Source organism: Brachyistius frenatus, unplaced genomic scaffold (genome assembly GCF_029030835.1).
Source record: "Brachyistius frenatus isolate BFR_SWC_R1_liver_20210118 unplaced genomic scaffold, ASM2903083v1 Contig_31, whole genome shotgun sequence".
Lineage (NCBI taxonomy): Eukaryota > Metazoa > Chordata > Actinopteri > Embiotocidae > Brachyistius > Brachyistius frenatus.
The window spans coordinates 1,830,215-1,856,693 of NW_027210630.1; the positions used below are offsets into that span (position 1 = coordinate 1,830,215).

Genomic DNA, 26,479 nt, shown 5'->3' on the forward strand with positions numbered 1-26,479 from the left:
TATATATATACAATTGCGTTTCTTATCAATAATCAAATCTGTGTGAACTGAACTCGTAAGCATATAGCTGACCTCAACTATAGTGCTGGCAAAGACTCAAAAAAAAATTCTTTCCAATTAACTGTCAATTATAGATCTTGGGTTTAAGAGGTTTTATGATAAAGAACCACCCAGATTCCTCCCAAAGAAATGATTAACTAGTGCCTATTGTTGTTAAATTTCTTTGTCTGTCATACAATGTTTATATATGTAATGTATGTTAGACATCTGTGCTGTAATGTGGAAACAAAAGCTGGCAACAGAGTCAAGACATCTTGCACTGAGTTGGTCTGACATATGAAAGCCACTGAAAACAGCCCCGTATTAAAATGTGCTTGCACATTGTCAACTCTGTTTATCAACTATAGCTCGTTATCCCGCTCCATACATTCCACTGACCCCCAAATTATGTCACGATCGATCAGCACCAGCACGCCTTTCCTGCAGCCTGTCCACATTTCCTGAGGATTAGATTGTGTCTAATATTTTCCAGGATCGTTCACTCCATTCGTGCATGTGACATAATGCAACATGAACATCTGGAGTGAGTTAGCCATGCTCTGCATATTCTTTTCTTTCTCTCGCGCTCTCTTTTTGCCATAACACACAGAGAGAGAGAGAGAGAGAGAGAGAGTGAGGTTCTCTGTGCTTTTTGCACACAGACAGGGATGTTAACCCAGTGATCCCAGTGGCCAAACCAGTACTGTTAAAAAATAAGAAATGGAGCATTTGTACATTCAACAAGAGAGTTACATAATGCAATAACTGAACATACCTTAGTATGCTAATAAAATGGCCTGTGGGAGACTTTGAAAGAAAGTGCACAGTGGATAAAGTGTGACTTTAGGGAATATGAGGCTAAATCCATTATTGATGAAAGCTTAGATAACAAACAGCATAGTTGCAATTTTCACTGCCAAAAAGTCAAAATCCTAATGATTTGCATGTTAGTAATTGTATCTGAAGAAATGTAAAGAAAGACAGTCAAATTTTATACACTTAAATTGTTTACTTGCATTCTGAATGAAGCTGACATAGCTGTCTAGATACTGATAAGAATCAGAATCGGATTTATTGGCCAGGTATGTTTACACATACAAGGATGGGATGGGAAGTTACACGCTATGTTTTCAGTTTTGACATTTAGACCCAGCCCCCATCCGATTGATGGGCTGTGCCGAGACTCCTCTGATCACCATGAAATAGCAACTTCATATTCATCCCCCATGAAACAGGTTTTTATCATAATGCATGCTTTGAGGAATTGAAAACACTTTCTGTAAAAAAAAAAAAAAAGATGATAAAACCGTTGACAGACTCTGTGCCAGTGTACTGTGGGACTGGCTGTAGTGATAGGAGACCAGACTTTCCCTTAGTTTCTGACACACAGACATCTGAACACACATGATTATATAATTTACATACAACTTTGCCAGAAGCTGTGGGTGCATGAGCAATACGATGTGCAAAGCTTTTCCCTGATTCCGACATATTTATCCACATCTTGATAGATAGAGCGTACACCACGTGAACTATAGCTGTGACTGCAGTCATCTTGGTCAGGTCAGTTATAGCAATGGGGCTTATGGCATGTAATAAATCCCAAGTTATTGTTTATTCTGATGAGCACAAAAAACAGGCTGGCTATGACTCACACGAGGCTGATTGAATATTGTTGAACAAAAGAAGTTCAGCTATATTCCATTGCTGTTTCAATGTGCTAACTGTGTAATGATTGTCATTTAATCCTCAAAATGAAGTGTGTAGAGTGTAGTGTACTCGACAATAAAAGTACAAATAAAATATTTAGGTTGTATGAAACAAGTACAAATGTTTAAAAAAAAAAAAATAGAACAAAAATGCTCACTCAGAGCTCTGTTGCATACAATTGCTCAACATTCAAGAATTCAAAAGCAGGGATTTTTAGATTCTTCTACATCATCCTACATCTGCTGTATGTGGAACATAATGCAATGAGTCTTTTATCTTTTATCTCTTATCAGGAAAGAAAGGAACAGTACAAAAGCACACATTTTAGTGCCATGAGCATTTTGAACACAGTTGTGCTTGTTGCTGAGGGCTCATGTACAAGCTGTTGTTCCTCTGCTTGGTCAGGATTTATCCAATCGTGTGTGTTCATGGAGGGGACAGCAAGGCCTGTGGCACCTCTGAGGACCACGTAGGCCAATGTTTGTGAACCGGCCTCCATGACCTTCATTTATAGGGACTGTCTCTGTAATTCAAGCTTCCAAGCAATTGCACTTTTGGGCTAGATGTGTACAAAAGTCACTGTAGACAAATAGCTGAAAACAAGTCCTCATTGCTCGTCTTGACAAGGCAGAGAGGCGACAGCTCGCCGAGCGTGGCACAAACACTCATGTCCTCGCTTGCAGGTACAATCAAGGAGGTTTATGTGCTGAACGCTGGTGGGACTCTGTTGCCTTTTTCAGTCTTGTGTGAAGCCCTCCTGCCAGAGCTCTACAGACCTGGGCGAGGCGGTGGGCGGGCAGGTGGAGGAGCTCGCCCAGGAGGAGGTCCCTGTGGGGGGGGTCCCTGTGGAGGAGGGGGCAGGGGGCCAGTTGGGGAGCCGCAGGGTGGAGGGGTGGGCGGGAGCGCTGGCGGGTCAGGTATGTGCAGGGTGGTCGGAGGGAGAGCCCGATTGGGAGGTGGCGTGTAAGGAGGAGGAGTGATGGGAGGTGAAGGAGTGGTGGAAACGGGAGGTGGTGTTGGAGGCAGCGATGGAAGTGTAGAGAAGGAAAACGATAGTGATGATAGAGGGCTGCTGGGGGTCGATGGGAGGGTGCCCTGGGGCGGAGGTGGACTCCCCCTGGGAGGGTTGTAGATGGGAGACGGGTGATGGTTGAAGTGTGGGTAGCGAGAAGGGGGAGACTTTATGCGGGTGAAGTTCATGCATCTGCCCTGAAAATGAATAACAGACCAGATTTCGTTAGCAGGGAGCTGTGGACATGCCATGGACTTTTGTTTTGTTCCACTGTGGGCAAAAATTCACACAGACATTCAAATAAAATTGCAGACCGTAAATAGTTTGATTCAGTCTGGTGGCCAAACACAATAAGAACCAACATCTACGTCATGTTATCCAAATGCTGTGCGGAATACCGTTGTAGCATCAATGCTTAAACTCTTGTAACAGTTGCTAAAGCATTTCATCCAACAAACTAACAAAGTTAGATAGCTAACGCTGACTACGTTCAGATAGTTCGATACGAACAGTGAAATAATAAATGGAAAAGTTTCAAATAACTTCAGTTGATTTTGTTAATTGGTAGGGGGAAAAAAAGATAAAAAATGGACTTTTACTAGCGAGATATTAAACTTAAAGAAGCAATGTGTAGGATTTAGTGGCATCCAGTGGTAAGGTTGGACATTGCAACCAACTTATTACAACTCACCTCATGCCCCCCCTTCCAAAAGAATATACGGCCACAAAAACATGAAAAGCCCTCTCTCGAGTCAGTGTTTTGGTTTGTCCTCTCTGAACTACTGTACAATCATGTTGGTGAAGAGGAGCAGCTCTTTATGAAGGTATGAAGGACTCATTCAATGCAATGAATACACAACAATTCAGTTTGAGGTGATTATACACTAATGGAAACATAATTATTAAAATTATATTTGTTTTCTGCCAATAGATTCCCCCCCCCAAATCCTACACAGACCCTTTTTATTGTAAAGCTTTAAATTGATATTTGCATTAAAATTAACCAGCAGTTTTATCAAATTGTGTTTGAATTTTGTACTGTTTTAGGATGCACTGAAAACCTAAACTAGACCTGATATGAAATATAAAAGGTTTTCAGATTTTTATTTTAAATGATGTGAAATATTTAGTACTGAATATTCTCATTCTAACAACTTTACGCAATGGATATTTATTTGTACCCGTTGTGCTTGTTTTTCATTATTATCTCTCGTCAAACATTTTAGTTTCGTAGTGTTCAGCTTGGAAAATGAGGTCCTTTTGCTTTTATAAACCCTCTTTGACAAAACACACACCATATCCGCTCTGACAGCTGAATTAGTCTACGATATAAAAATGTCCCTTGTTGCTGTCTGTTACAAACTGCATGAACTGATTAATTCAGCAGATGACTCTCACTTTTCCTATTGTTCTAGATGTCAACAGACCTTTAAGTAATTCTCCGTCATCGTTTTAGTTGTGAGCGACCATGCAAGTGCTCAGCAAGATAAGTTAACCTGCCATCACTCTCCTCCATCCAAGCCAAAGTGAGGTCATGCAAAAGAAAATGTTCATATTCCAGAAACGAGCTACACCCCTGGAGCAGCTCCACTGAGCGGGGCAGGGAGCTGCAGCGGACTGATGAGAACGGACAGCTCTGCCTCACATTTACCACCGGGACAAAACAAACTTTGAGACACGACCAGGCAAAATGATGCATATTGTACGTTTTGCCAGGATGGGAAAAGAAACATAATCTCGATTTGATCCATTTCATTCCCAGAGGACGCCGAATATCATGGATCCTAATGACTCCTGCATTGTATTATATTTACAGCTAAAGTCAGTGCTGCAGAGAACATGTGGCAGCACTGTACCCTGCCGCCTTGTTCCCTCTGTTTGATTCCTACAAATCACAAAAAACACATCAGTCTTTTCATGCTCAGAAATATATGACACGTTACAGGAAGCAGACTTGGATTTCTCTCCGGCAGGCCAGCTGGCCTCCTCCCTCCCACCACTGCATTCATTTAGAACAAGTTATAAAAGCGAGGCTTTGACAAGAGACTCCTAATTGCAATCAGAAAAAGCTTGTTTACTGCTCAAGGAAACTGCTAATGAAGTGCTTTTATCGTACACTTCTAATTACCGAGTGGTGGCTGAGTTCTACTTTCTGTAAAGACAAACAGAAACTGTAGAATATGGACACAAAAAAGTAATAGGTCTTAAGGAGTAAAGAAATGAATTATCTTTGTGCTTTTTGGAAATTAGGTTGTTTTACTTTCTAAGTAATTCACAGTGACAGAAATTCTGACCAAACTTTTGCATGCCACTGTGTGTTATAGCCAGTCCTTTATATTTGTGATGTAACGCCAGAACAGATCAAATAATTTTTGCTTGTAGCAAGTACAAATTATACACAGTATATTTGTGTGTATTCACATACACATAGAATATATTTGCTTTTTTTTTTTTTGCATGAAGTCACTCATGCTGAGGTCTATTGTATTTATTGGAGCTACGGTTGTTTAAGTCGGTTTTAAATTTTGTCTACAATGTGTAATTTGTTTTAATACAGTTGCTATAAGTTGTCCACAAACCTTTTAAAGTAAACCCCTTAAAAAGTTTAGCTTCTTTAGCCTCGTTAGGTTTTTACAACATACAGTATCACATATCATCTGCAGCTATCTGATTCATGCACTGAGTGAAATAATCATACTTTCTGTCATGACCCCAGTTTTCTGTGCTCTTGTCATCTTTTTTTTGGCTTTAGTTTGCCCTTTCCTTGACTCCTGTTGGCCACACCCACCTCGCCTTCTCCCAGTTCCCCAATCTGCTTTTTGCTGGCCTTGTCTTTTGATTTTCATTTGTTTGGTACCAACAGTCTGCAAGTGAGACTCGCCTTTTTGTTTCAACCGCCCATCTCATGTGTGCATTTGGCTCCTGCTAGTGAAACTGACATTTTCATGGTAGCACCATCATGTCATACTTTAAAACGCAATACTTCACTCTCAGCCTGAAATACTGTAACTGATATCTTTACAACAACTTTCAAATAAATCAAACGGTTCTTCCAGCAACTTGCAGCGGAATCTGGTCTTTTTCAGTTTGAGGACATCAAACGATCCAAAGAACAAAAGGGAGCAGGAGCACACAGTGGTGTCAAAACTGTATGCACCATTTAAAAAAAAAAAAAAAAAGCTGTGAATTAATCACTGTGCTCAAGTTCCTTTTCATTCTGTAGAATAAATCACTTTATATTCCCTCTCTACAGCAGCAGCTGGTAGTCACACGAGCATCGTTTCATCTTCCACATTCGGCTGTATATTCTTTTAAGTGTCAACACAGCTGTGTGCCACCCTGAACTGTTCTGTGAAAAAAGACAAGGTGCAGCTCTTCCCTGGACTGTATATAAAGGCCTGTCATCGCAGCAGACATCACTGTCGGGGTTGTTTACACATTCACACCTGAAATCAACAGAACATGCTGTCGATTTCACAAAAACAGTAAAGTAACCTTACCTAGAAATTATGCTTAATAATTGTTCAGACGTACAATTGGCAAAATAATGGAGTGGGTTTACACATTTCTTTTCTGACAGTGAGGACAATGGTCTTAAATTAACACCGTTTTCTGTCTTACTCTGAGAAGTATGAAGTATTACATAAACTCTTGCGGTCTGGGATTATCCTACACCCGTTAGAGTACCCCGGGACTAGTTTTTTTTTCACCACTTGTAGATCTTGTAGTCTCTGACTCTACGTCCGCTGTGGAGGCCATCAGACAGTTACCCCCCACTACAGCCGGCTCTTTGCGAAATTACATTTGAATTTTTATAATGACTTCACCAGACGCCTTCACATTGCAAAGCACGTTAGTCAGACGCTGCTGTATAAATCCCAACTCACCGCAAGTTTTCCCATGCACACGTCATTGCTCACAGCTGGTCCAGTCTCTCAACATTTTCAGATACAAAAAAAAAAAAATCGTTCCAATTTGTAATCGTCATTTCCCAAATGCTAAAACACAGCCAAGGCCAATACATGACACTGTAGGCTGATTTAAAGATGCTTGTTTTTGATGCCTACCAGTGTAGCTTTGGTGGTTCTTACCTTGTCACCTGGATGAGGTCTCATTACAGACACACGGTCGTAGCCTTTTCTTAGAAGCACCCACAACGCGTCCAATTTGCTCTATAAGAACATAGAAGAAACCAGGACATTACTTTTTCAGAAATCTAAAATTCTTAAGGTACATATTTTTGTAATCTTCCTAATGAAATGACAGCAGGTTTCTGGATTCAACCTTTCTCTTTCCTAGACACCTCCAAACACACTGCACACGTAACTCAAACTGAAATAAAATGATCAGTATTATCTCGCTCCTGCAGCCATTTCAAAGAAACAAACTGAAACGTTTCAATTCATTGCGAATTGAGTCTTCATAGTTTTTCAAAATGGCAAATACTTTGAGCACAAGAGCAGGAAATGCAGCTGTTTTTCTTCACAAAACTGCTGGCTGTGCAGCCCCTCTCCCCGGAGGTCAGTCCAACAGGAGTCTGGTTTCTATTAGCAATCTCCCCGCTGACTGGGAAGGTTTCAGAAGCACTCCTTTAACCCCATACTGCCCCTGGAGGAAGGAACTATGTGCCAGCAGTCAACTAAGCCTTATTACCTTAACACATCTCATGCTACTTTCACCAAGACGTTTTAACAATGATAACATTACTTGCATATCCTCAGCCTGATTAGCATGCAGTAACTTGTAGCAGATGTTATACTTTACGCAGCACACATACACATACAGCATCTATCCCAGCAGAACTATTAAGCAATCATGAAAGCATTCAGAAATTATATGTAAGTTTTACAGACTTCTTGAGCCAATTACTGACAAATCCTCCCATATTTCTTATTTTGTAACATTGAACAGTTGAAACTCATAACTTCGACATGTTTCCCATTTTAGTTGATGTCAACAATGCAACAACAATGCATCTGCAAACCAAACCCAGTCCCCAGACAGGTCCCTCCCGGCTGCTCGCTCTGTTACCTTGATTGGTGAGTACCACTTGCGTGGCCCCGGGGGTTTGTGCATGCCATTGTTGAGAACTCGAGTGGGAGGCGGCACATACTCCTGCGCAGGCATCTTCACTTTAGCATTTTTGGCCTTTTCCAGCTTTGCTCCTTCTTCAGTGGAGCCTTTCTCTCCCCAGCGGACCTGATAACGGAAAGTATGGAGAGTCGGCGACTTATTGTCGACCACACACCTTTCATGTTTTATATCACTGCCAGACATTTTGACTGAGAGCTCTGGTGATATTTGAACTTCATAGAAGTGTTGTGGTCCTTAATTAGAGATATGTTTTCAGCAACCCCAGTAGTAGTAGGCTACATCTCAGCACCATCTCACCTCCATCCTTTTGATGCCCCCAACTCCTCTTCCTCCATAGTAGGAGGCATCTACAGTTGGCCATTTCTTCTTGGGGGCTTCAAAGTCCTCATCATCCTGTGAGAAGGCAGCAGGAAGCTGGTTTTATATATTTGGTGATGATCTACTTGGCAGACTAATCAGTTACAATGAAGAAACAATAACAAGTTGAATTAATTGTTCTTTCTCTGAGCTACCTGATGTATAACGCCCTTTGAGTTGTCACCCAGTAATTTATCTGAGGTAAATGCCTCTCTGTCTGCCCTCCCCAGTCCAACCCCAGCCCTCATTTCTGTCCCCTCTGCTTTGCTCGTCAGATCAGAGGAAATTACAAAGCCCACTGGCAGAACTTGTGATGCTTCAGCTCTTTAATACACCCTGTCTGACTCATAATCTTGAGGAAACCATAATGGAACGTAAGTTGTCTTTGAGGACTTGGTTGTCACTGGAGTTTGTTTTTGGAGAAAATTCAGTTGAACCCAACTTTCAGTTTAATTTGGTGCAAATAAATGCAGCCTGATTTCTCCTGCTGTGCCATTTTAACGTGTTGTTACTGTGTTGTGTTTAGGGGGCTGTCAAAATGTATTTTAATTGCATGAGTTTGCTCATTAGATTGGATCAATTTGTTCAGTAAATTCATGTGAATACTGTTTATTGTTAAGTTTAATTTCACATTATATACAAGGTTCAAAGATGTGATTTGGAAAACATGAATTGAAGAAAAACTGTTCTCTTTAAAACAGAAAGTGTGTGTGTGTGTGTGTGTGTGTGTGTGTGTGTGTGTGTGTGTGTGTGTGTGTGTGTGTGTGTGTGTGTGTGTGTGTGTGTGTGTGTGTGTGTGTGTGTGTGTGTGTGTGTGTGTGGGGGGGGGGGGGGGCTGTAAAAGTCACGATTTCATTATTATTCTGTGAGGGTGTTAACTCACATCACACTTAATGAATTACAAAACAAGTAAAGATAGTTTTAAACTCGGTATGAGTGGTGAATGATGCCACACGGTCATTGAGGTTTGCATTGTCAAAGTATACTAAGCAATTACACAATCTAAACACCGACTTTTTTTGTTTGTTTTGTTTTTTGTTGTTTTTTTGTCATTAGTGGAAGCTGTGTAACTCCTACCGAACTATCCTCCACAACTGGTGGTCGGGGTTCATGGATGATCTGTGGGTGGGGGGGTGGGGGGGGGGGGGAAAGACAGACTGCATTAGAGGCAGAGGAAGGAAAGCTTTGTTATGCATCCGAAAATGATAGAAGTTGTAAACACGTGTATCAAAATATATTTCTTATATAATCTGCATGTTAGAGCAACGTGTCTTCTATGCAACAAGACAGTTACACAATAACCCTTGGCTGAGGAATTCTTTTTTCCTCTTAGTACCACTTACAAGAGCAAAGCTCTGACCTAGAAATCTGCCATCCAGATTTTTTGGCCTGAAGTTGTTGATTAAGGAAAGAGAAGAGGAACAGGCTCATGAATACTGAATCATGTGCTCTTACATTCTTTATGGAGAAATGTTAGTCATAAAAGTTTACTGCATTTGTACTCTTGGTTTTTCTTATTTATCTGATGCTAACTCTTCGTCAATCTAGTTCCATTTTCACAGCATGTTGTACAGCTGCAGCATTAAATAACAGCACTTTTTAAAAAAAAACAATGTACACTAGAGTCTATGGCTTTCCCTTTGTACCCTTTTGCCTGCTTTTATGTCACCACATGAGCTGTCAGTGTGTGTGTTTTTCACCAGTGTAACAGGGACAGTTTCTTCTACACTAAATGCACTTGGCAAGTTTAGTGATCCTGAATCTTATTTGTGATTTTTCCTGCATGCTTCTGCAGATCCTGGAACACAAAATGATTCCCCATGGTAACCTAGCATCGTTTTCCTAAACATGCTTGCCGTGCAAGCTTCACTTTGCAAGAAAATGGCCAAGAACAGAAAAAATTAAGGGAGAGCAAGCCATGTTGTAAAAACTGACATCCCTTGTTGGCAATTCTCAATTTTCCTGTTTCCAGTGCTGGAAATGTTGTCAAAACCCACTTTGAAGAGATACCGAGCTCTTCACTTTAAAAGGAGAAATACAGGTTATGATGGTGGGCAGCTAGTAGCAAAAGAGTTTTTTGACATATTGTGATGGTGGCAGTTTGACAGCTGTCGAAATAATGGCGCAGACATGTTTTCTTTTTTTTTTTTTTTAAAAAGCATTTCCTCTTTTTTACTGCATCCAGAGCAGATGGTATTCATAAAAACACTTATTATGAACCAATGTACTTATGGTGAGTTATCTCTTAGTAAGAAAGATATCAACCCAAAACATTCCTGCTGTGGGAGTATTTATTTCCTAATCATTAATTAAAAATTCACATTAGTCAGAGTCAAGTACCTTCCAGTGACGATACTGAAGGAGCATTGAGAGGTAAAACTTGGAGGTCACCCTCTGTGACCTCTGGAAAAACAAATTATTTTAACAGAGGCATGATTACTTTAACACATGTTCACCTGTTGGCCTTGACCGCTTCTAGTTATGGACTAAATTCAGCTGCAAAGATCCAAAAGAGCAGTATGGCCTTATTAACTCCCAGATCCTAACTTTCTCACCATGGGAGTGCTGTTTAGGTTAATAAGATGCCTCAGGGGGCATTAGCCGCACAATACAGACCTGAGAAAGACATTTCTCTGTCGTACGGTCCACAAGCAGCATCGCATTGCATTCTAAAAGTGTATCTACAATCTGAAAAGAGTAGACCGGGAGCAATCTGTAAAGCAGCATGTGGGCATGTTGTTTTGCATTTGTGCTATAGAGAACTCACCACAGTGCAACAGAGAGGCCAGAACCACCAGAGCAGAGCCAAGACCAGGAGCAGCATCAGGATGAGCAGAGCTATGGCCAGGATGGTCCCATCAGACTGTAACAGAGCAGGCACATCAACACAGACGGTCTGACTACGTAGAGTTATATGTGAGCCACTTCTCTGGGCTGAATGCTTTGTACAGGAAAGAGGCGCTTTTGGTTTAATCTTCCATGGAGTCAGTGACTGTGATTCTGCTGATGCTGAAATACTTTCATTAATTTAATCCATCATTTTGACATTGACATTTTGGGTTGTGCTTGTTTGGATCGTTTTTCTCTTGTTTATTATCTATTCTTAGCAGACAGCTTTATGTGCAGACATATTTTTAAATAAATATTTCCTGTCTGACAAGGGTCAAACTTTTTCCCCAGAGAGAGGGTGAAACAGCAAAAATCCATGTGAATTGATTTTAAGTAACATAAGTAGGTAAACTTACAAAATGTATGTACCATAACTTATGTACGTAACATTAGTTATGCAGGTAATATACTTATTTTAACCCAAACTATGATCTTTTCTGAGCCCTAACCAAGTACTTCTGGTGCAAAATGTCTGAGATGCCATTAGGCTTTGTTTGACAGTTACATGACGTGGATGCAACTGATAGAAAAAAAATAGGCAGGAAACATTGTCACCTCACTTCTGAGCTATTTCTGAGAAAGTAACATGTTTTATGCTGTAAACTAAAGAAGCTATTACATATTTTGATGTTTGACTGTTTGCTTCTGAAGATTAATGAGAAAACAGACTCTACATACAGTACATAATTCTGCACAGTTCAATATCAAACATCTAAACTTTTCTTGGAGAAGGGCTTTAACCGAAATTTGCAATAAGTCAGTAAAAATGATGAATCCATCAAATAATATAAAAAGGTCTTTCATTCAAATCTGAATTCATCTGAATGTACTTGAAAAGAAAGCCGGTTTCTCTGTTAGCGCAAGTTTTTGACCGTGACAATGTATGAGTGGACTCAATAATTTAGAAATGTAAGGAAGTTTGGAAGCACCAGGACTCTTCCTAAAGATTGGTGATCGACCAAACTGAGTGACGGAGCAAGTATAGGTCCTTGGTCAGGGAGTTTAGAGAAAGGCACTCCTACAGAAAATCTCAGAGCTGCTCCTTTATATTGTACTCACACAGCTCACAGTGGTAATGGTGACCGAACTGGAGATGAAACTGAGACCTTCGTTCATACTGACATAAAGATTTGCTGCCCTGGAAAAGAAAAAGAAAAACATCTCAGCTGTCATTTAAAAAGCAGAGTAAATGGTGTCAAACCTCAAGTTTATGTCATTATATTCTCAGACTTACATCCCCTCGTCTTGAAGCACTGGTGCAGGGCAGAGAAGATAAGTATCTTCAACAATCAAAGGCTTCACCACTATAAAAGCACAGGGACAGGGGTCATGAAAAACTGCTAAAGCATCAGCCAAATTTTACAGACCAGCTTTGTGGTAACTAATATTTACCGACACCCAACGCTCCTAACCCAGGATTCACCCACAAATCATGACCCCAATTACCATTCGGATGACGTCTTTGTTTAGCCTGCTTACTGGACGACTTGTTTATTGTCTAATAAACGGCACACAACATCATTTTAATGCAATAATTATTGGACAATAAGGGAGGGGAAACCATGAACATGTTCACCGAAGTTAAATAATGTCATATCGTTCACTGTAACTTGTTTCACAAATTGAGAGGAGAGTTTCTGCAAAACAAGTGCTTTGTTGTCCACCGGCTGAAGACATCTGCATCACTCTCAGAAACGCCCATTCAAACCATTTTGACACAGTTTGTGTTTTTCAAGCAAAATCTAGGTCTCTCTCCTTGTCCAGCTGGCTGTTACAAATGTTGGTCCAACAAGCATCGTCGCCCAAGCCTGTCTGCTTATTCTGGCAGAGGGAGAACATACCCCAGAACTGAGGAAATCAAAACAAGTGGCTGCTCTTTTCTAGAAACACAATGAAGGACGGAGAGGAGGAGGAGGAGTCAGTGCTGCCAAAACAGCTCCACGCCAGTACAAACTGGGCCAGATATCATTCATTCCAGAGTTCATCTCACATTCAGATTAGTGTTATACTATCAAAGTGGAGGAAAAACTCGAGAAAAGTCCAGTTAAGAGCTGATGGGACCTGATTCGCTGCAGTCTGCAGATTTCCACTTTTTAAATCCCTTGGGGATAAACATTCTGGCAAACATCCATAGTCAATGTCATCATGTTTTATTGGACTGTTTACTCCCCGAGCACAGAGAGGTCATGTTTTACTTTAAGGTGCAGACAGATGTCCAGAGTTCAGCTTTAACCAGTCAATTATTTAAAATTATTGGTTATGATGGTGGCAGATGTCCGTTCTTTGAGAGACTAGCTAATGGGATGTAACGTCAGCAAGGTCAATATACAGCACTGTAAATTCTGGGAAAACAGTAGTATATGTAAGTCACTGAAGAAACTTTGTTACTATTTGCTGTTTTGCCAAGATGTGAAGACCGATACCACGCTAATGTCTGCACAGTAAAATATTCAGTTACAACCAGGAAATGTTAGCTTGGCTTAGCATAAAGACCGGCAACAAGCGGAGACAACTTGCCTGACTCACATAAGTAACATAAGTGCGCCTACCGGGATTTATTTTTTTAATCATAGAACAAACCCTAACTTATACAAATGTTAGTTTATTAAGTTGTTTAGAGGCAGCCATATTCTTTGTTAGAAGTAATGCCCCACTGTGATGTTTCCAGATAATCCATAAAATAGTGCATTTAATGCTTTTTGTGGTTTAAACCAACATGATATAACATGTTAATTTAAATGTCATGGTTTTGGTTGTTCTGCTCTTCAGTTATTCAGTTTGTTCCCTTGGTCACTCCCTCCACCCACCAGTATCTCTCATTTTCTCTATGCCCAGTCTCCTATCTGTCACACCCACTTCACCTGCTCCAGCCACTCTGTAATCAACCCACTCAGTATATCTACTCCCATTTCAGATGGTTAAGTTTCCATCACCCTGAGCTCACGTTTTCCTCGAGCTATAGATATCCGTTAATATCCTCACAGGATTGGACAGTGCCTGGACTTTGGACTCTTGCTTTTCCATTTGTATTGTGTTCACCTGCCCGGCCTTTGTAGTTTCAACAAATCTTTGGAAGTAAAAGTTGTCCGTTGGCTTCACAGCTGCCTCTGTCACAGTTCAACTGTAACAGTTCAACAAGGGGAAAGACCCAAATGGGAAACGCAGGGTCCAAAGCTGACAAGATATTGATGAAGAGCTACAACTCAAGGAAAACTATGGCTTAAAATTGAGCCATGAAAACGTATGATCCGGCAAACTAGTGGTGGCAGAATGGGAGTACATGTACTGCTTGACAGAGTGCCTGCAGGCGAGGTGGGCATGGCCAGCAGGACATGGAGAGAGACAAAACACAAGGGACCTCTGGTGTGTGAAGGGTGTGAGACGGAGAATAAAGGGAATGATTGAAGGGCAGAGAGACCAAAACCATAATGGATTTGACAGGAGCCAGGCAAGCTGGAGGTTAATATTTATGATACAGACAACAGAATTGCATGGGTCTTTACATCTGACGAGAAAGCAAATAAGTTTAAACTAAATTTCTTCAAGTCTTGTCTCCCAATATTCCCACAGTTGCAACATCTATCACAAAAACATTGGATTGCTCAGGACAGGATCTGCCAAATCCCAGTGCGCCTGACTCTATTTGCTGCTACTTTTTCCAGGAGACACAAACTCAAACATTGATTCATCTGCATAACACATGTAGTTGGATATTGCTGCTTTTCTTTTTTGACCATATTTGCAAAGCATCCAGAGGACTTGAGCAGAGGAACCAGCCAGAGCAACTTAGGATATATTTATCTGCAGGCAAGCTTGGCCTAATTATTTTCATTTAAAGATCAGCCCTGATGTGAAGTAAACAAATTCCAGAGGATTGTGTGTAAACAATCTAGAGAACTGAATGAATCTGGAAGAGGCGTATATGAGTCTAATGGGATTGACATACAGTGCATCCGGAAAGTATTCACAGCGCTTCACTTTTTACACATTTTGTTATGTTACACCCTTATTCCAAAATGGATTAAATTAATTGTTTTCCTCAAAATTCTACACGCAATATCCCATAATGACAAAGTGAAAAAAAAAATTTTTTTTTAATTTTTGCAAATCTATTAAAAATAAAGAATGAAAATATAACACGTACATAAGTATTCACAGCCTTTGCTCAATACTTTGTTGAAGCACCTTTGGCAGAAATTACAGCCTCAAGTCTTTTTGAGTATGATGCTATAAGCTTGGTACACCTATTCTTGGGCAGTTTCTCCCATTCTTCTTTGCAGGACCTCTCAAGCTTCATCAGGTTGGATGGGGAGCGTCGGTGCACAGCCATTTTCAGATCTCTCCAGAGATGTTCAATCGGGTTCAAGTCTGGGCTCTGCCTGGGCCTCTCAAAGACATTCACAGAGTTGTCCCGAAGCCATTCCTTTGTTATCTTGGCTGTGTGCTTCGGGTCGTTGTCCTGTTGGAAGATGAACCTTCGCCCCAGTCTGAGGTCCAGAGCGCTCTGGAGAAGGTTTTCATCAAGGATGTCTCTGTACATTGCTGCATTCATCTTTCCCTCCATCCTGACTAGTCTCCCAGTTCCTGCCGCTGAAAAACACCCCCACAGCATGATGCTGCCACCACCATGCTTCTCCGTAGAGATAGTATTGGCCAGGTGATGAGCGGTGCCTGGTTTCCTCCAAACATGACGCTTGGCATTCAGGCCAAAGAGTTCAATCTTTGTTTCATCAGACCAGAGAATTTAGTTTCTCATGGTCTGACAGTCCTTCAGGTGCCTTTTGGTAAACTCCAGGTGGGCTGTCATGTGCCTTTTACTGAGGAGTGGCTTCCGTCTGGCCACTCTACCATACAGGCCTGCTTGGTGGAGTGCTGCAGAGATGGTTGTCCTTCTGGAAGGTTCTCCTGTCTTCACAGAGCAACGTTGGAGCTCTGTCAGAGTGACCATTGGGTTCTTGGTCACCTCCCTGACTAAGGCCCTTCTCCCCCGATCGCTCGGTTTGGCCGGGCGGCCAACTCTAGGAAGAGTTCTGGTGGTTCCAAACTTCTTCCATTTACGGATGATGGAGGCCACTGTGCTCATTGGAACCTTCAATGCTGCAGAACATTTTTCTGTACCCTTCCCCAGATCTGTGCCTCGATACAATCCTGTCTCGGAGGTCTACAGACAATTCCTTGGACTTCATGGCTTGGTTTGTGCTCTGACATGCACCGTCAACTGTGGGACCTTATATAGACGGTGTGTGCTTTTCCAAATCATGTCCAATCAACTGAATTTACCACAGGTGGACTCCGATCCAGTTGTAGAAACATCTCAAGGATGATCAGTGGAAACAGGATGCACCTGAGCTCAATTTTGAGTGTAATGGCAAAGGCTGTGAATACTTATGTACATGTGATTTTTTCATTTTTGATTTTTAATAGATTTGCAAAAATTTCTAAAAAATTAATTTCACGTTGTCATTATGGGGTATTGTGTGTAGAATTTTGAGGGGGAAAAATGAATTTAATCCATTTTTTAATAAGGCTGTAATATAACAAAATGTGGAAAAAGTGAAGCACTGTGAATACTTTCCGGATGCACTGTAAGGAGATGATTTTACTCAAATTGCTTCCATGTTTGCAGAAAGTTGGATGTTTTATCACAGAAACAATTAGGATTCAGAGAAATTGTAAACATTTGATCAACACTCTGAATTTTATTTATTTATTTATTTATTTTTGGGCTTAGTTACAAGAATTTGATTCAAAGAACAAAATGGCACCATGGAGCTAACCATCAAAACAGACCACTTGGATGGAAACAAGCTCAATTTAAGGACTAGAAACTGAATGATGGTCAAGTGATACATTGAGACATGAAGATACACCGACATCAGGATAGAAAAGAAGCATGTCTGTTTATCATTATTACGTCAGATGTTTTATTTGTGCCTCAATGCTGGTGAATATCATGCTTTGTAATTAAACCAGCACCTCCTGCAGCTACTGTGGCATGTGTAGTCGGAAGTGGTTTTCACAACAATTACAGTAATCCGTCAGTAAAGACCACGGGGAAACTGGTTGTATCCTTAAGGACTTTTTCCTCCCTCTGCCTTGTGTGTGGCACTGCTTTGCCTTTATGTCTTGTTTATGGCTTTTTTTCCAGGCTGTAAAACTACACTGTGTGTTGTTTAAAAGAAGCCCTGGTACCAGTCGCACCAGTGGCTGCTTGTTTGATCACAGGGTATTCCAGCTGTGCGGCTGACTTGGTGTTTGATTTTTGGGAAACTCGGCTTGATGTAATTTAGTTCAAGTTTACAATGGCCTTTTCACACAACTGTTCATTTCAGCTGTTTCTATGGTAATTGAACTGAGTAGTCAGCTTTGATGCTCTGAGTCAATGTGTACTTAAAACACTGATGTGTGCAGAAACGATGCATGTTGTAAATCATAGACAACATTGTTTCACAATTTAGTGATTATTCACTCACTCCTCGTGAGGGTGTCGTTGATTCGGAAGCTACACAGGACTTTGTCAACATTTCGGGCGTGAAGGAATCCATTTCCTCTCACCACCACCTGGAAGGACTCTGGTGAGAAGAGAGACACATTCTGTAAGTCACCTCAACTACAAAAACAAATTAGGTTATTTTGTGTTGTTTTGGTTTGCACCACCATAATGTGCGACACTTTCAATAACCAGTGATTCAATCTGCAAAAATATAATAATCTATTGTAATTTTTGTATTTTGTCACCTTCTACAAAGATGCATGCTGAGTGAAATAAAGGCTGATTTTCCCATTTCTTTGTAATTTTTACACATACAGCAGCAGACTCTTTGACAAGTATGATTATGAGAAGGCCAGTGTGAAAAGAAATCTACGATAGTAACATGAGGTAGCATCAGTTTAGATGTGTTACTGTCTGTTTTCATTCATTGAGTGGCATGAGGAAGATGAAAAGAAATTAAATTGTCCTTGTCATACCTCCTGCGCAGATACTGGAGGGCTCGGCTGCCAGGATCTCGATACAGGACTTCTTCAGGATCTGAGGAGATGATAAGAAAAGCATCATGGTTTGTGTCTTCATTCTTTCCACCTCATTATTGCAGTGGAAGTATTTATTTTTTTCCCATTTGAATGGCCATTTTTACGCCACAGTTGACCTTTATGTACTTAATAATTAATCTTTTGCAATTTAAAGCTATTATTTACCCACATTTGACTTCTGAAAATTTATTGTACAACGCATTTGTTGCTCTTCATGAACATACCCACTGTAACCCTGAAGATGAAAAAGACTGATTCATGACCCACTGCCCCACTCACATAAGAAAGAGGCAACAGCTTTCAGTGTGGTGTTAATCTGCTCCAGATGACAGTCAGCTCCCTGACCTTTATCTCGGCTCAACAAACCTCGTATCCCAGAGACAACAGCACCTTCACAATAAACTGTTTTTCATTTCTCAAGCTAGCAAATACACACATTTGAGCAAACACCACTGAGGTTCATCTTAAGAGACTCAGCACATACTTTGATCATGTCTGGCCGGCTGTTGGTCACACTGATCAAAAGCAGGAAAGTCTCAGCAGGTTTCCCTGGAATTCTGGCCCAGGCTCCATGAATGGAAGAACTTTTCGTGATTTAAACCTATTCTGCTTTGCTTCCTTATTGCTATTTGATCAGTTTGTTGGAGGATTGAATGAGATGTGATGGGAGAGATTACATGAAGCCCATTAAAGCAAAGGGATTTCCTTTGACTATTCATTTTTCTGTAAGGCCTGATTCTAGCTGCTACTATTGATGACATAATCAGGATCAGTGTTGTGTAAAAGTGTGGGCAGAACTGAAATGCTTACTGAATCGATGACCCCTTGCAAGGCCTCAAATCCATCATTCACAGGGAAGACGTGATCTTTACTATCAGCAATTTTTGCCAGCTAGAGCGGAAACAAATCATTACAATCACAGGTGACAAGCAGCACACTTATTCATCCAAGAATTCTATTAAATTTTTGTCTGGGGCAAATTAAAACAGTTTTAACACCAAACAAAAGGGGGAAATGTACTTTTTGACTTGACACATCTCAGTGATTACGCTACCAAACACTTGGATACTGCTGTATTAATTAAACTCAGCTTTATCTGTAAAGCACCTTTCATACAAGCATGCAGCACAGAGCACAGATACTTTACATTAACACAACACACGAAAAGAAAAAAATAACAATAAAATACAATTTTAAAATGATGAAAGAAGCACCGTGGATAAAAATGATACCTAAAACTTTATACCAAGGTGATACATATTCTCAAATTCAAAGCCAGCTAAAAGAGAAAGGTCTTTGGTTTTATTTATTTTTTTAAATACAGAGAGACTTTTCCATTCTGATATCCAGAGGCAGTGACTTCTAAAGTTTAAGGGCATAAAAAGAGAAGGCACTCTCACCGGACACACGAGGAACACAAATACATTTTAAGTCCCTGTTGTAACACTTACTAACTCACAAGAATACATTTAATTTAGTTCTCCAGGAAGAAAGTAAGAAGCCTGAAGGCAACCTTGTGTGTCTGATGGTCGTATTAATAGTTTCACCTGATATGATGATGATAAGAATAGATGGTGACAGAGTATTTACATTGTGGTGATTTGTGACGTTATGTAATCTGAAGTTATTTTTAAGTCCTTTACAAAGATTGATTATGCTTAAAATCAACAATATTGCTATCCGTTTGACCCTCAAGCTTTAGATGTCAGGAGATGTTATGGTAAAGAGTTCAATTTAAAACACACATACCTGTGTCTCATTGAAGTCCTTTACCCCCACGCAGTAAACTGAGGCACCCAGACTTCGGGAGCGGTTGGCCTGTCAGGTACGCACACACATTCACAGCAAAAACAGGAAGGAGCTCAACACCTGGGTTCAATTACACCTCTGCATTTCACAACATCCTCCGAAACATAGTCAAAATAGGCTTGTTTGGTCTGGCCTCTGACAAGATTTTATAAGAAGTTGGGCAACACCATATTTCTATTGAATAACATTTTTCGGACGTCTTAAAAGAGTAGAAATGTTACACAGATGCTTGAATGCCAAACAGAATACACAAGCCTGATGACTCAATTCCAAGTAATAATGTTTGTAGAATTTGTTGTGGACACTGAATGACAATCTATGAGCTGCCACAGCTTCCAAGAAGAATGATTTCAAAGCTACCAGAGCTTCATCCCTGCTGTCAACATGTGTCTGAGGGCCCTCAAAGCTGATTAAAGCCTGAAGCTTTCACACGCCTTCACCTGGACTGCCAGAAGGGTCTGAGGAGTGGATAAATCATTAGATCCCAGTGCAGATGTGAGGAAAATGACCGGGGTTTGAGTGTATAAATCTGACAGATGATCTGACCCTATTTTTGCAGGCTAAAGGAAGAGGATCAAAGTGGTGATGTATAGAGTGGCGGCCTTTCATCTGGCCCATCACATTTTTAGTCACACATTTCACCTGGTTCTAATTTGTGTGACCCATATAACCTCTCTTTTTTTCTCTCTCACCTCTCTCTCAGCATAGTAGAACAGATCTTCGTGCAGCTCTCCATCTGTCAGAGCTATAATAACACTGGCAGTGAGATAGCCTGCAGACAAAAAGACTTTGGTCACCCCTGGTTCAATTTCATGTACGTATCATATCCTCTATTACAAATAATGACATCTACTGACATTTTGTGGTTAAATGTGAAAGAATTTTGGATTTGAATAGCTCACAGTTTGTATGACAGTGTTAATTGTAAGGTAAATAATGGATTATATCCCTGAGGGGTCTCTTATTCAGATATAAACATGTTCATTCTGAGCCATCACAAAGGTAAATCCAAGTCAAAGAGCAAATGTAAACCATCCCTTTCATCGTGACACTTATATTCAGTCAAATTAAAGCCCTTCATTGATGATTACATATATCCATTAATCTGTAAGCAAATATTGCACTCTACTTTGTTAGGTTATTTTTAATTTGAGTAATTTGTAGGCCTGAAGTGGAATCCTGATTAGATAGATAGATAGATAGATAGATAGATAGATAGATAGATAGATAGATAGATAGATAGATAGATAGATAGATAGATAGATAGATAGATAGATAGATAGATAGATAGATAGATAGATAGATAGATAGATAGATAGATAGATAGATAGATAGATAGATAGATAGATAGATAGATAGATAGATAGATAGATAGATAGATAGATAGATAGATAGATAGATAGATAGATAGATAGATAGATAGATAGATAGATAGATAGATAGATAGATAGATAGATAGATAGATAGATAGATAGATAGATAGATAGATAGATAGATAGATAGATAGATAGATAGATAGATAGATAGATAGATAGATAGATAGATAGTTAGTTAGTTAGTTAGTTAGTTAGTTAGTTAGTTAGTTAGTTAGTTAGTTTATCAATCCCCAAGGGGAATTTATTTTCATTATTACAAATAATAATTTTCCCTAAATTTTTAATCATTTTCTGAACCCCTGATATGTACCTTTTGACACTCATGGGTGTCCTCCAAGTTGGGAACCACTGATTTAAGGCAAATAACCACAGAAACAGAAAAACAATCCATCATACACTCATGAAAGTTGAACTCTACACTAGACAACTAGACACCCTGTTACCTGAGCAAAGAGAAGTAATACACACCTTCAGTGTTTCCATAGTATATTTGCTCACTAGCCTGTGAAAAGAAAAGATGGATTAAAACAGTGGAGTATCTATCCAGTAGCTTGTAGTGAATGAATAAACTCCTCCTTGCTCTAACACAATAGCCGTTTAGTGCTCTGGACTGTGTTCTGTTTGTTCTGGAGCCAGAGTAGAGATAACGCCTGTGCCAGCTCGGCGTTGGATGTGCTCACCCTCAGGATGCCTTCGTGCATGAAAGTGTCTCCTCCTGGAAGAACGTCATGGAGTTCCTCCAAACCTTTGCGAATGCGTTCCCTGCACAGACACACAGAAGACACAGTAATCCACTTTTACAGATAATCTAACTGAAATTGAAATATTTATTTTGTCAGACTCATTTGTCAACATACTTTGAGGTGTGACAACAGAATAATAGTTTCCATAAGGACAGCATTTTCAGAAAACACCACCAATGTGTGACAGATGAATAAACTGAAGCAGTTTTGCATTGGCTCGAGACAATGTCACGCAGATAGACAGGAAATTATGTCTTTGTAGAATATGATGTGGAGGAAGCACTGAAACAGTGAAAAGATTTTGTGGCTGCAGAGACACTGAGGAAAGATTAGACACATAAATTGTCTGCAATGTGTCAAAAACCACATGATGAAGTGGTTGTCCAGACTGACGACACCATAGACAGATCACAGCAAGGGAAAGTATCTGTCTGGAATCTCTTCTTGGTCATAAAAAATCATGGATCATAACTTTGTGTGACCTCTGTCTAAATCTGGTATTACACTCATTCCTTTCAGCTGGAGGATAGAAAAGCAAAGGATTAAATGCCATTTCGAGGGGATTTGCACCCACCTGTCTTCTGTCAGGCTCATTAGGATCTGTCCCTCAGTGGAGAACACAATGAACGACATCCGCAACTGTGGGCTGTGGCAAGGAGAAGAGAAAAATCCCTCTGTCAGATCAGTTCTTGTCACATGTTTTGCTGCAGACACAATTATGATTTTTTTTATTTTTTTTTACCTTATGAATTTGTGAGCTAGATGTTCAACAAAGTGGTAGATTTCGGTCCAATGATTCTGCACACTCCCAGATCTGAGAAGAGAGAGCACAAATGAATGTGGGTATGTAATTTTCAACCACTGCTGTGCATCTGAATTACATGACCTCTGCTCTGACAAGTGGCCCTCTGGGGCGTGGACATGTAAAAGACATCTCAGACTGAAGCGAGTCTCCCAGTCTGAAAGAGACACAAACCACAAGTGATGCAGCCATGTTGTTTGTAGTCATTCTAAGGTCTCTTTGTAGTCATTGTTTGTCTCTTTGAATTTGTTGTGTCTCTAAGTTGCACCTTTGTCTCTCTTTGGAGTAGTTGTGTATCTCTTTATCTAATTTTTTGTAGCTGTGTTGCATTTCTGTACAGTTTTATGTCTAAAGTAGGCATTTTGTGCCTCTATATGCCGTTCAGAAATCCATCCATGGAGTAGACTGCTTATAGATAGAACAGATGAAAGAGCCTGCAGAATAGTTCCGCATGAGCAAATGCTTTGGGCAGCACAGTTGGTTTCCTCCAAGAAGGAGCAATGATGTCGTACTTGTCAGATTATGGCTAAAATCCTCTTACAGTAAATGCACCTGTTATTATCTCGGTGTTTTTGTACCCTCATTTAACCTGAATGCAGCCAGCTGTGTAATCACAGCTAGTTCAGTGTTGCTGTTAATTGTCTTGCACTCTTTTCTCTGCTTTCTAATGAACTCAGAATTGAAATCGTCACATTTTTACTTGCATAGAAATGGCCACAAAGTCCTCTGTATCTTGCTCTGCTGTTGTCAGGAAAAAAGATAAAGGGATTAAATATTTAGGAGAGAGGTTTCTCAGTATTATCTATCTAAATATTCAATTATCTGTATCAATATCAGTGTTCAGTTACAGTATCTGGTTTGTGACATCAATGCTTTGTAGGCTTGTTTGCCTTTTGTCTGAGTCACTGCTGATTGTTATCAAAATGTCTCCCATTTAAACTGTGTTTTTATAAGCCTTCCAATTCTCAAACACATATTTTTCCATTGTTACCATGATACAAGTCCCAGCACAAACAGCCTAGCCAACAGGCCGAAACATTGGAACATCTGGACCAAATGGAGAGAGGCATTGCAGAAATGGAGAAGAAAGTGAAGAGGGGGTGAGAGGACAGTGAGGGCAGGTGGAGGACACAAGTTGAAAGGCAAGGTAAGGTCCCGCCTGCAGAAAAGACAGTAAAAGAAAAGAAAATGAACAGCTAATGCAGTGGACTGATGTTCCCGACAATAAATGCCATCGGGTAACACATAAATCTGTCATTAAAACATGACTAACGCCTTCAATTACTGTTTATTACACAGAATTGCCTAATTTTTCCTCCAAGAAACCGCAGTGTGCCTGGAGTTGACACTGACATGTACTGTAGAACAACTGGAAAATCTATTTCCATCTTTGGAGGTCGAGACTCCCTAACCAGTGGAGCTACAGAGAATCCTCCAATCATATCCTTCAAATAAGACAAATGATGGGTTTAATGGGCTGGATAAATTTGTTCTTGACCTACTTGGCAAACATTTTGGCTTGTGGCAAAAATACAATAAAAACAAATAGTCAAATAGTAAGTCGCCGGTTAAACTCCAAAGGCTTCAGTGAAGCTGTGGTTATTGACCTACAATTTAAAGTTCTTTCCCTAAAAGATTTTCTCCTTGTTGGCAAAGTTTGCTGCCTTCGCTGATGTGATTGTTAAACAACATTTTTAGAGCATGAAAGTTTTACTCATAAATGCAGATAACTGCAAAAGTGATAAGTAATTAAATCCGACTCATCAAAAGAAAACAAAAAAATGATCATTAACTTGATCAAGTAAACGTTGTAAACAGAATGGTAGATTTGGTCAGGTGCCCATGCTGCACTGCTGGAAGAAAACACAAAGATACCTCAAATCCAGGTCACAGAAACATGGAAATGGTTTCTAAATTAAAACCAGTTTATACAAATTCCTTCTAACTATTAGAGGGCAAACATATTGGCTCCCACTTAAGAAACATAGACTATGTTAAAAGTCCAAGATGATAAAGAAACGCAGTGATGCAGAAAATGTTTTCACTTAACAGGCTGGATTTCTGGATCTAAAAAAATTGCCCACAATCTAAACATTATTTGGATGTATCACCAAACCCAGCAGACAAAAACAGTGCTTATAGTCTGTGCAACTGCAGCTGAGTGATGAATGAAGGAACACCTAATACACCATTAATCATTACCATCTGCAGATATATGCCATGCTGAAATATAGACTATCAGAGCATTGCATCATCAATCCATCCACGTCCTGCATGACGTGACACCACAGTCAAACTGATAACTCAAGTGTTGATGATGATGTCATGAAAAAATTTGGTCCCACCATGATTTTTGCTGCAAGAAGCACAATAACACCATACAATAATGCATATTTACTTTATGCACAAGTATGCTCTCATAATAATGTATAAAGCTTTTGGTCATGAAACCCTTTTAAGGCCATCAGCAGGTTAGAGGAATATTGATGTCATGCCCAGTCACTGGAGATAAATGCAGTGCAGGATAAGACATTTGAAATAAACAACAATAATAATACAGTTCTCTAAGTTACATCAACGAATGTTTGTCATAGATTTTTAACATAATTGGCTTTCACATGTCAACAGAAACCATCATAATAATCTATTCTCCATGACAGTATCAGGTAACTCACTTGTCCAAAACAAAGTAGAGATCAAAGCCTCCAAAGCATGAGGACGACTGCGCCTGCGTCCTGTCCTGGTTTGGTCCAGCATTACCAGCAGTGAGAACAACCAGCGTGGCAGCAAACACCACTGGAAACCAGCAGCTTCTACTCCAGCACATAGGCATTATTCCAGGTGAAGACAATCTCAAAGATCAAATGATGAAGAAAAACACCTTCAAGTTAAAAAGCTTCTTTAAAATGTTAATCCTCTTTGCAGATTCTTCTCTCAATCCTTTGTAGGTGTCTCCAGCATAGAAAAAAAGCAATAATCCAAGAGCATTGTGTGTTAACTCTGAGGTTGAAGAGGAGAGGAGAGAGGAAACATGAGTGCTGTGGGTCTCACTGTTTTTGGGACCCCATCATCACTGGGTCCAACACAGCATGCACACAAAGATGAAAGGAGCTCCACAACCTCCCTCTCTCACTGCTTTTTGTTAATGACAAGGCCATGCAACATAAAGATCCTCCAACCCTGGATGTCTAAGTCTTTGCAAAACCCTCCTTGTGTTTTCAACCCTCTCTCTCTCTCTCTCACTCTCTCTCTCTCTCTCTCTGGAGAGGAAGAGTGATGAAGACAATACAGAGGAATCGGCAGAATCTGCTGGCTCGTTGTGCCACCTAGTGGTAATAAGAGGCTGCTTTTAAACAACAGGCTGCTACATGGACATGAACTCATTGACCCCATCCTTTGGAAGTCTTTGCAGTCTACTGCAATCAGTATTTGCAAAGCCATTTTAAGAAAACCTTTTTATCAGAACTTCCATTCATTTTTATCAACGTGTACATCAATTTGTAAAAAAACAACAACAACACACCTTTGTACCAAGTCCATATTACTTATTTATTAAAAGTGCACTAATGTAAAATACATAAACATGTGTTATTTTGGAAATAATAATTTGTGATAA

The 26,479-nt window shown here is 40.1% G+C and overlaps 1 protein-coding gene across 1 annotated transcript; it reads right to left on the reverse strand.

Moving 5' to 3' along the window:
• Positions 1 to 26,031, reverse strand: antxr1a (ANTXR cell adhesion molecule 1a). The gene is made up of 18 exons (XM_069699838.1): positions 25,539 to 26,031; positions 22,804 to 22,875; positions 22,636 to 22,707; positions 21,999 to 22,080; positions 21,787 to 21,820; positions 20,635 to 20,714; positions 19,883 to 19,951; positions 18,944 to 19,024; positions 18,071 to 18,131; positions 17,575 to 17,673; positions 12,336 to 12,405; positions 12,161 to 12,239; positions 10,980 to 11,075; positions 9,290 to 9,331; positions 8,153 to 8,248; positions 7,793 to 7,960; positions 6,853 to 6,933; positions 1 to 2,958 (listed from the first exon to the last, which is right to left on the reverse strand). The coding sequence occupies exons 1-18, from the start codon at positions 25,694 to 25,696 to the stop codon at positions 2,518 to 2,520; spliced, it is 1,881 nt and encodes a 626-aa protein (XP_069555939.1). The 5' UTR covers positions 25,697 to 26,031; the 3' UTR covers positions 1 to 2,517.
• Between the last annotated feature and the right edge of the window lie 448 nt (positions 26,032 to 26,479).